The sequence below is a fragment of the Denticeps clupeoides genome, chromosome 3, assembly GCF_900700375.1.
Source record: "Denticeps clupeoides chromosome 3, fDenClu1.1, whole genome shotgun sequence".
NCBI classification, from domain to species: domain Eukaryota; kingdom Metazoa; phylum Chordata; class Actinopteri; order Clupeiformes; family Denticipitidae; genus Denticeps; species Denticeps clupeoides.
The window spans coordinates 23,362,101-23,372,992 of record NC_041709.1 but is presented as its reverse complement, the minus strand read 5'-3'; the positions used below and the strand labels follow the sequence as shown (position 1 = coordinate 23,372,992).

Here is a 10,892-nt window from a genome sequence, read left to right as displayed (position 1 = left end):
ATTTTTTTTACCAATACGGACCGAGTTCATGCGCAACGCGATATTAATTATTGACGCGCCGTGTTAATAATTCACGCACGCTTTCGCCACGACGATGACGATAATGAAGAGGAGGATGAGCGCACTGCTGGAGGCCACGTGCTCGTTCCCACGTCGCCCGGTCACCACTGCAGCCTACAAAATGTCGTTTTCTCGTCACCCCGACATTCCACGGTCACAAAGTGTTGCTTATATCTGTCACCGCATCTACTCCGGAGCTCGTAATTACAACATTTCTCTGAATATTTGCAAGATATGTCGAAACCAACAGAACCTTGGTTCTCATGACATCCATGACTTATTTATTTATTTATTTATCTTATTGGACAAATCATCACAAACCCTGCACTGACACCATTTGCAGGCTCCATCGCAAGACGCTCCATCGCAAGGTCTTCTTGTTTTCTTGCTTCGCTGCGGCTGCAGGCCTCCTCTTATCAAGTCGTGGTCATTCTGTTCTGCAAACAACCTTTAGCCCACCAGTTTCTCATCCAAGAGACTAATGATTAAATATAGTGCGCATATTAAAAAGAATAATACAGTTTAATACATGTGAGATATAAATGTCAAAAAGGAAATAAAAGGTAATTGCATGATAACTTAGATATATTTTCCAACAACAAGGAAAGCAGTCTGAGCTCAATGCAGTGGACGTGGACGAGGTGAGCACCACGGGTCTTCTGCTGTACATTTACATTTGCATTTAAGGCATTTGGCCTTAAATGCAATCTACAGTCATGGCCAAAGTTTTGAGAGTAACACAAATACAGGCTTTCACAAAGTCTGCTGCTTCCATTATCGTTATGGTAATTTGCATATACTCCAGAATGTTATGAAGAGTGATCAGATGAAATGTAATGTCTCTTTGCCATGAAAATTAACTTAATCCCCCAAAAAATATTTCCACTGCATTTCAGCCCTTGCCACAAAAGGACCTGCTGAGAACATTTCAGTGATCCTCTTGTTAACACAAGTGAGTGTGTTGAGGAGCACAAGGCTGGAGGAGGGTGATGTGAAAATCATTGTTCTTCCTCTGTTAACCATGGTTTCCTGCAAGGAAACACGTGAGGTCATCATTGTGTTGCTGTTATGATCCGGTCCGGCAGGGGTTACTCCGGGTCCGGATTTTGGACCGGAGTTTCATGTTGGTCCTGTGTTATTATGTTTCCTGATTGTTATCACCTGTGTATAATTGTATAAAGCTGCCCTGTTTGTGTCTGTTCGCTCTCGGGTCATTGTTTGGTTATTTTCCCCTTGTCTTGTCTAATATGTATTAAACCCCTGTCTTGTGACGTCGTACATATGCGTCCTTCTTCCTCACCATGTCCAGCAATCATGACAGAATGACCCGACCAAATTTGGACGCAGCGGACGCCGACCAGCTGAGATCCAAGGAGCCGTGGTTCGCCGGGAGGATGATTCCATGTATGGATTTCCAACAACAACAACAAAATGTATTTCTTATATAACCCAAAATCACATACAGTATGTCTCAATGGGCTTTGACAAGCCCTACAGTTGACACCCCCTACATTTGACCCTTCTGCACACAAGGAAAAACTCCACACACAAAAAAAGAAACCTTGGGAAGGAGTGATACAGAGTAGAGTAGATACAGTTACAGGGTAGAGTGAGCCTGCAAATGGTGTCAGTGCAGGGTTTGTGATGATTTGTCCAATAAGATAAATAAATAAATAAATAAGTCCTACGGTTGTAGGATTGGAGAAGTCCAGAGTGTAGTCCAATGTCATGGTCTACATAACGTGTCCATAATGATGTTACTGGTCCACTTGAAGATCCCTGAAGCTGTAGTTGTAATGGTGGTGGTGGCTGTGGTGACCCTCTGGTTTGTTTCATGCTATGTCCTCGTTTAGCAGTTGTCAGGAACCAGGATTTATCTGTTGGTCTCTTCACTGGAGTCTGCCGGTGGTCTGTCTGCTTGATTCCGTGTCTTGGAGAAATTCTTTGTCAGCAGCAGACGGTGGCATTGTACGACTGATACTGAATTATGTGGTAATAGTGGTATATTGGTGCTACAGTGGCCCAGTACCCTAACTAGGACAGCCTAACTAGGATGAATTTTGAATACGTTGCAGTAATTTTACCATGATGTAATAAATGGACCTTTTCTGCATCGTGCATTGAAATGATATTTCTTATTTTTGCAATATTTCTAAGGTGAAAGAATGCTATCCTAGTGACATTATTTACATGCAAATTGAAGGAGAGACCTCCATCAATGAGGACACCTAGATCCTTTACTTCAATACTGATGATGTAGTCAGCCAGCTTATGCCTGGCTGCTTGAGACCCTATTACGAGTTTTTTTTCAGTGTTTAACAGAAGAAAGTTGGTGAGCATCCACTGTCTAATGTCCTTCAGACAATTCTCTATTTTGTTCAGCTGCTGCCTCTGATCTGGCAATGCTGACAGTTACAGCTGTGTGTTGTCATTGTAGCAATGAAAGCTGATACCATGTTTGCGGATGACATCACCTAAAGGTAACATGTATAGGGAAAATAGTAACGTACCTAGGACAGAACCTTGTGGAACACCAAACTCGATTTTACTATGTGAAGACGATGTATGTGATGCAATGTATTAAACCCCTGTTTCGCAATGTTGTGAGTATGCGTCGTTTTTCCTCACCAAGTCCAGCCATCGTGACAGTTGCATAAAAAGAGCTTCACAGGCAAGGATGTTGCTCCTACTAAGATTTTACCTAAATCATTTATCGCATCATCAAAAACTTCAAAAGTTCAAGTGCATCATCATCAACCACCAACTGGAAAACACAATCTCCAGCTCGGAGTGGACGTCCAGTCCGGAGCACAAAGAGCAGCAGACGTGAATCTTCCCTATTCATGCCACTTCTCGTCAGGAGGCTTTGAGAGGGAGACATTGGGTGCTGACGAGAATCTAAAAAAAACGTTTCTCAGAGGGCAAACATACAGACATTTACATTTAAGGCATTTGGCAGACGCCCTTATCCAGAGCAACTTACAACGTGCTTCCATGTTACAATCAATGAAGTGATCAATTCTGGTTCATTAGGACCCCCAACTATGAATACAATCTTTTTATTCACTCTGTTGTAGATTCTGTACATAAGTCAGACAATAAGAAAGTTACAAGTTAATCTAAATATTCTCTAAAGAGGAAGGTCTTGAGCTGTCGTTTGAAGGTGCTCAGTGTCTGAGCTGTTCTGACCTCAAGGGGAAGTTCATTCCACCACCGAGGGGCCAAGACGGAGAAGAGTCTAGATGAATGTCTTCCTTTTACCTTCAGAGATGGAGGGACCAGGTGAGCAGTACTGGAGGCTCGGAGTATACGAGGGGCAGTGCGAGGTGTAATAAGGTCTGTGAGGTAGGATGGTGCTACTCCATGTTTGGCTTTGTAGGCCAGCATCAGTATTTTGAATCTGATGCGTGCAGCTACTGGGATCCAGTGGAGGGAACGTAGCAGAGGGGTGGTGTGGGAGAATTTGGGAAGGTTGAACATCAGTTGTGCTTCTGCATTTTGTATGAGTTGTAGAGGTCGGATGGTCAGACAGCACAGAAAGGTTAACATCCCAGAACATAATCCCTCTCATAGTCAGCATCAGGTCCCCAATGAGAGAGGAAGGAAGTACAATGGATTGGAGTCAGATGAAATGATGGACATTCCCGGTGCAGTGCAGGCTTTGGTTAGAGACAGCCGGTGGTGGCAGAGGTGGGGCTGTTGGCAATCTTCTACTGGTTAGCATTAGACACCGCGGAGGAACTGCTGCGTAGGAATATGGAGGCTGGCTCACCTTGCTCATGGTGGGAGGGCTGTGTGACTTGTCAACCCAGCAGACGTTGATGTGATAATCAAGCCTAATCTGCATATTAGGTCTCGGCCCAGCAAATTTATAGGGCACAGTTGAAGCAACAGAAAACATGGTCTGAAAGGGGTGGTGCCCTCTGCTTCACATGCCAGAGGGACAGTGAAATGCTCCTGCTGATGATGACCTGATGCTGACACGGACATAATAGAATGACCCCCCGGAGGCGTTGTTTTGGGATGGAGCACACAGGGATCATCTGGAGGCGTCGCGGTAGCCTGTACACCTGTGGAGGCGGTAGAAGTCACAGACGGATCTTGTACATGTGGGGGCGGACCTGAGGCGGGAGGAAGTGGGGGAGCCAAGCCAAACCAAATATTAACAAATATTTAATGGCATCTTCGCCATATTTCCTTTTTAAAATCCCAACATATTGGTGTATTTAGGAGGATCCTGTTTTCCTGGTTTATTTCGCATGTTGCAACAAGTTTTATTGGCAGGACGTCTCCCAGCCGGCCTTTCTTCTGTGTAAAAGTGCTAAAATACTGAGTTCAATTCCTCAGACCCTATTTTCTTTACAGGTGTTTAAGTCTGCACTTTCACCTGTTACAAGAATCCTCCCAATAAACCGACATGAAAGAAACTCACTGGGTTGGATTTCCAGCAGGAGCACGGAGAAGGGATCAGCGCTCAGTCTCCGTAACATCAACGCACTGGAGCTGAGGAAAATGATCCTCAGGGTGATCAATCACTGGTCGACATTCCCAGGTGCTGTAAAATCCTGTTTTTGACGCCAAATTGTTGTGGAACACAGACTAATATTCTGCGAAAGGTACAGGGATTGGACTGCTGAGGACTGGGGTCAAGTCGTTTTCTCTCTTGAAGCCCCTTTCCGATTGTTTGGGGAATCCAGAAAAATGATTGTCCAAGGAAGTAAAGGTGATGCCCCCACCAGTCCTGTCTCGTGCCAACAGTAAAGCATCCTGAGACCATTCATGTGTGGGGCTGCTTCTCATCCAAGAGAGTGGGCTCACTTAAACACAGCCATGAATGAAGAATGGTACCTCTGACAGCAACTTCTCCCAACCATCTAAGAACAGTTTGGTGAAGAACAAGGCCTTTTCCAGCATGATGGAGCACTGTGCCAAGTGGCTCGGGGAGCAAAACATTGAAATTTTGGGTCCATGGCCAGGAAACTCCCAATTGAAAACTTGTGGTCAATTCTCAAGAGGCAGGTGGACAAACTCCAAGCACTGCTTATGAAGGAATGGGTCGCCATCAGTCAGGATTTGGCCCAGAAGTTGATTGACAGCACGACAGGGCGAATGGTAGAGGTCTTGGGAAAAAAAGGGCCGACGCTGCAAATATTGACTATTCATAAACTTTATGTAATAGTCAGTAGAAGCCTCTGAAACTTATAAAATGCTTGTAATTATACTTCAATACACCACAGAAACAACTGACAAAAAGATCTGAAAACTGAAGCAGCAAACTTGGTGAAAACCAGTATTTGTGCTTCATAAATGAAAATGGTGCTTTTCACTGCCTGCTTTAGATGATCAAGATTCAGCGAATCAGTTTTCAGATCACATGCACGACAGACTTTTAAATCCCAAGGTGACGACAACAACACAGACTGTAGAGGCTTAACACAATTCTGGGCTCATTTTATAGAAAATGCACGTGTTTAATTTCAAAACCAATATTTCTACAAGAGAACAGTGTCCAACAGAGGTGGTGTCACGTGTCGGTAGATCAAGACAATGCCCATGCGCTCTTATCTTAAGCAGCTGGGATTCTTACTGCACACTGGTACAATGACAGAAAACGATTGTGGCCTGGAGACCCCAGGGTAACTCAGGCTCGCCAGCAGCTAGTTATATGATGCTGTAACCTTAAACAGTGGAACAGCATGGAGAGAAAAAAAGAGAACATTCTGTAAACTGACAGTAGCAAAGTGTTTAGATTAAGAAATGGTTCTATTTGAACACTTGCCTGTTTGAAACTGCATGAGATTGGCCCACATTCAGCTGAGAACCCTAGTCCCTCTCTCAAGAGTAGAACAGGGAGGTAGGTACTTCAGCATGCTTCTGGAATGAGAGAACAGGACCCAGAACGTTCCTACTGGGTGTTGGGGAGTCTACACCTACTGTTCACGCGCCACATTCAAATGACATATTTTCAAAGCAAACAGGTTGTTGTGTTCAACCAAAAAAGCTTCGCTAATATGTGATTTGAACTCTGCTCGATATTCTGCCACCACCCTCAACACCCACCTACCAAGGGTGAAGCTATCAAACGGTGATGATATGTTACTGATACAATGCTTTTAATGCCTGTTAATAGACATTCAAATACTTTATTGTTCCTGCATTGCTTGAAAAGCATTTTTATTATATCAGTTATTCTGGTCATTTTGTCAGAATCTGGATTGCAGGTCACAACCTAGAGTACACTCATCAGTATTCAGAACACTTTCATTCTTTTTTCAAAAAAGAATGGAACCGGTAGCCGAGAAAGCACATTTTATGGATAACAGGATATACTCCTGATGCACAAAAGACTCGGAATCTTCAACCACAATGTCTGTCTCTCTGGAGAATAGTTATGGAGAATAGTTATAGAGAACAGTTCTTGTTGAGGCCTGTGAAGATACCAGAAGGACATCATTGTGGTCCCAGGCCACTCTGTATGCTGAGACCCTCACTGTTGTCCATGCCCCACAGCTGGTAGAACTTGGTGAAGTCCACGTAAGGGGGCACACGGCCTGTCTCGTCCGGCTGGGCCGCCTGGGTGCCGCGCTGCCGGAACAGGCTGCCGTCACCCGAGCTGGAGCTGGAGCTCTGGGTGTGGGTGTTGGTGTTGGTGGACTGCAGGGTGACGGTGGGGCTCTGGCTGCAGGGTGGAGGAGGGGAGGAAGAGTGAGAGACAGGGAGAGGGCCAAGGTCAGGTTCTGCAGAAAGCAGGTGGTCAGGGAGCTCATGTATGGGCTGCAGGAGGCCTAATGGTACAGATGAACTTGGGACTATAGATGTTCTAGGGTGTGTGTGTGTAGTGAGAAGAGAAAGAAATAGAAATAAATACATTGAAAATAAATATGAAGTTCTGTAGTTCAGTAACTGTTGCTGTATTTTTATCCACACCACAGCGTTCTACATGCTGTTCACATCCACCTTCTACACGCCGTTCACGTCGTCCTCCTAAACGTTAACATTCTACACGCTGTTCATGTCACATTTTTGACACAAAAATGTAGGTATATGAGCAGGCCCTTCCAGTGGCCTCATGTGGAACTGGACCTATTGCCTGCTGCCCTCAATCATTCCAGGAGGCCAAAGGAGACCTTCTCAATATTATTTGGGTGGTCTTAATGACATTGCAAATGGTACAACGTTAAGCAGAAGTACTCTGCATACCCTGGGGTCGGGGTGCCCCCTTCAAGAGTGGAGGCTGTGTTTGTCCCATTGGTCAGGGTTCCCTGCGATGGCATGACAAGGGACAGGGTGACGCTGGTCTTGCTTGTGCTCTGGTTGTTGGAGTATGGAACGGACACCGGATAAATGCGGCCTCCTGCGCAGGCAAGGGGAGAAAGAAACCGAAGAAGTCAGCTGGTATATTTTGACCTTAAACGACACGGCTGAACTGTGGGTAAAATAAATCCTTCATCCTTCGTTCTGTACACAACAGGACACCAGGAAGCAGCAAGCGACCTTGCGGTGGGCGTACCTTACCTTGAGTGGGCGTGAGTGATCCGTCTGACAGCTGGTAGTCAATGGTGCGAACCAGCAAGGTCATATCCTCATGTTGAGAGCAGTGTGGCGCCCGCGAGCGACCGCTCACAAACGCGTCGTGATGGAGGCGCTTCACCCGCTCCACCACGGATTGTGCCGCTGCCTCCAGGCTGCTCTGCTGTGCCAGCTCTGCTGCCACCATGGCTACTATCTCCTGTAGGAGAAACGGAACCTTCAGATCAGCTTATTGTCGCAGCAGATCCTGAAGGCCACTGAGAACAAAATCACTGGTCGGATGAAGACAGCAGTATGGGACGTGCCTGATTGACCTGCTCCGTTCCATGGGCGGCTTCCAGAGCTTTAATGAGGCCCTCAGACATGAGCAGAAGGAAGCCCGTCACACTGTCCAGTGACTGGCCTCCATGGATCTCTGGTTCAGCAATGATTGGTTTATTTTTGGCAGCACTGAAATGTAGAAAACATTTCATTCGATTAAACAACTTGTTTAGAATCAGTAAACTGATAGTGATACGTCACTTTCTTCCACGTTAAAATATATAAACGCGTACCTCAGCACATCAATGTCTGTGTAGTTGAACTTCACCTTGTAGTCCCCAATTCTCCTGGTGCTGCTCTGGCCACCGATGAGTCCAGCCTGACGCAGCCGAGACGGGTCCAGGCCTACGAGCAAATAATCCGACTCATTTCTGCAGTGAAACGAGCCGCCTGATGAATGAACTCACTGGATGACGCCTCCACATCAACTCACCCAACTGGGCCAGTCTGTCCAGCTCATCTTCATTATCGGTCATGTGGGCATGGCCAATCTGGATCACTTGATTCTGGCCATCACTGGTGGATTTGCAGAGGAGGGCCCTGTTGGTTCCTGGCAAGGCAATCACATCAGACCAATCAAATCACATTTACTGTGTCACTAATACAGTACGACAAATAAAACACATGCAAGCATGCAATATAAATAAATGCAAACACAGTGTTTAATATGCTCCTCCCTTTTTCTTTTAAATCACCCAATTGCCTGTCAACCACCTAGCCCATGAGTATTTTTAGTACAGAATATGATTTCATTGTTAATGTTGTTAAAGGTAGAGTAAGTGGGAGACCAAGTGTCTGTCATTTTAAGATGAAGAACGCACATACCCACGTTAGCAATGTAAAGCTTGTTGTTGAGGATGAGCGCGACTACTGCTGTGGCGCCTCCAGACACCTCCTGCTCCAGCACTCCCAGTCGATCTGACAGCTTCTGACACTGCGGGGACAGCTGGTGAAAATGGGGTCCCTGGGAGAGGCGAAAAAAAATTAAATTAATGAAATGCATTATGGGTCACTTTTCATTTAAATGTTTGTTCTGCTGAACTAATTTATAAATAATAAGTGACATTTTTATCTCTTTCCAAATTTGTAATTGTTGAAAATAATTTTCAGTGTATGCAATTAGAAGTAGAATTGAACACAATATTTCATAGTGAAACCTGCAACATTCCGTTATTTGTTTATCAGTACAACTTGGAACGCTCTGTTCCAAGTTCTGAGCGGCCAATCAGGTGTGTTGTGGGCTTACGTCTGGAAGCTGTGACTGCAAGTTTGCTTTTTCAGCCAGAGTGTCATCAATGGAGTCAAAGTAGCTCTTCTCCACAGCATCAAAGGCCTTTAATCAGAGAACCACAGCTACATCACTGTAATCAGCATTAACTACTGCTCTAGCACCATACAGGCCAAGCATGTTCAGTTCCGGAATGTTCTCACCTGCGAGAGGATCCGGCACACGTCAGAGTCTGTGTGGCTGGAGTTCAGCTGTCCCAGCAGGAGCTCCGCCGTCAGACACTGGGACACAAAGTTGGCCACTCGGCTGCCATCAAAACCGTTAAAGACCCCGTAGAGGAAACAGCCATCTTCACCACTGCTCACATGCAAGAATTCAGAGAACGCCGAGCGTCAGAACCACACAACATACCACAGCGTCTGAACCAGTTACCAGTCACACACAGCCCGTTCTTCACGGGTCCATGCACTTTCTCTTGGATCAATATTCCAAAATTTTAACAGACTGAGACCGCAGCAGAGTAGCAGCTTTTGCTGATGTCAGGGCTGCGGCTGGCTTACCGAAACCTGAAGTGACAGTCTTCATTGGGATGGTTCAGGGTGCCTTTGCCATCGGGACCATAAACGCAGTTGGATGCGGTGCCAACGCCGCACAGCTGGCAGAGGGGAAGGTCATCGGTCCAGCGCTGATGCTGTCACACCACAAGAGATAACCGCGTCAACTTCTCATCCACTGGGACAACGTGGAGCACGTGAGCGTCGTAAAACAGCACCCACAGAGCATTATCACGAACAGAATTCATCAGCAGGTTTTATTAATCATATTAATATTTCCCAACAGCTTATCAATAGAACCCACATAACCCAAAATCATAGCAATATTTCCCAACATTTTATCAATATAACTGAAAAATCATATCAATATAACCCATAATCAAATCAATAAAACCCTCAATCATATCAGCATAATCTGATATCAGTATAACCCATAATCATACAATAATAACCAATCATCTTATCAATATAACACAATCATTGCCAAATCAGACCTATACGATACAAAAATAACGTAGAAACACCTTTATTACAGACAATATGCAAGCATTTCCATCCATTATTCAAGTTACATTACATTATGATGAATTTTCCTGGCGTACACCATCCTCTACCAAATATTTTCTCCAAGTTGGTTCTGAAGATTTTCTGAACTATTTCAGCATAAAACCAGGTGAAGACAAACTCCGCCTCGTCTCCTCCGAGCTGCGCGTTTAATGAACTAGTCAACAGGGCGGGCCGGCAGCTGAGCAGTTAGTAAACCGCTAGTAAACATGCAGCGGCAGCTTCTGCGACCGTGCCATCCCAGGTGTGGAATTTTCTGCATTCGCGACGGAAACGGCGACTTACGCTCTGAATCAAATTCCTCCGCTGCACCGCCATCTTGCGCTTTTTCCTTCCTGCGCCTTGTTTTGGGGCTGCGCGTCAGATTGCACTGCGCATGCGCGGAACACTGCGCCCCGCCCATATGATGACGCACAAGACTACGCGTTATAAAGTAAACAAATAGTAAACCAAATCTACAAAATCTACAAAAAATAATCCCGAGATGATCCCTAAATACTTCCTATATTCTCTTCGTAATCTTATATTATTCTTAATCCATTGTGTAATACCAACAATAACCTTTTTTCCCTTTCTTAGTAATATTTCGTTCATACTTTAGCAATACAACATTTTTATAAATGGGATTTCTGATT

General features: G+C 45.1%; 1 protein-coding gene across 2 annotated transcripts; it reads right to left on the bottom strand.

Annotated features, from left to right (window-relative positions):
- Positions 1-6,184: 6,184 nt before the first annotated feature.
- tab1 (TGF-beta activated kinase 1/MAP3K7 binding protein 1) lies at positions 6,185-10,629 on the bottom strand. 2 transcript variants are annotated; one of them, XM_028973494.1, is made up of 11 exons: positions 10,543-10,629; positions 9,700-9,830; positions 9,343-9,496; positions 9,158-9,244; positions 8,737-8,875; positions 8,345-8,461; positions 8,145-8,256; positions 7,896-8,040; positions 7,576-7,789; positions 7,261-7,414; positions 6,185-6,739 (listed from the first exon to the last, which is right to left on the bottom strand). In XM_028973494.1, exons 1-11 carry the CDS (start codon positions 10,573-10,575, stop codon positions 6,511-6,513), a joined length of 1,515 nt encoding a protein of 504 aa, XP_028829327.1. In that variant the 5' UTR covers positions 10,576-10,629; the 3' UTR covers positions 6,185-6,510. The 2 variants fall into 2 exon arrangements, with proteins under 2 accessions (XP_028829327.1, XP_028829328.1); XM_028973495.1 differs by lacking the exon at positions 10,543-10,629 and adding an exon at positions 10,271-10,518.
- Positions 10,630-10,892: the final 263 nt, after the last annotated feature.

What these genes read in the sequence shown, in the direction of transcription:
- tab1 (XM_028973494.1), bottom strand. Translation starts at nt 10,575, where the DNA reads ATGGCGGTGCAGCGGAGGAATTTGATTCAGAGC. An exon ending in GCTTTACATTGCTAACGTGG is followed by an intron (nt 8,462 to 8,736) that starts GTATGTGCGTTC and finishes TTGCCTTGCCAG; the next exon opens with GAACCAACAGGGCCCTCCTC. An exon ending in GAACGGAGCAGGTCAATCAG is followed by an intron (nt 7,790 to 7,895) that starts GCACGTCCCATA and finishes TTTCTCCTACAG; the next exon opens with GAGATAGTAGCCATGGTGGC.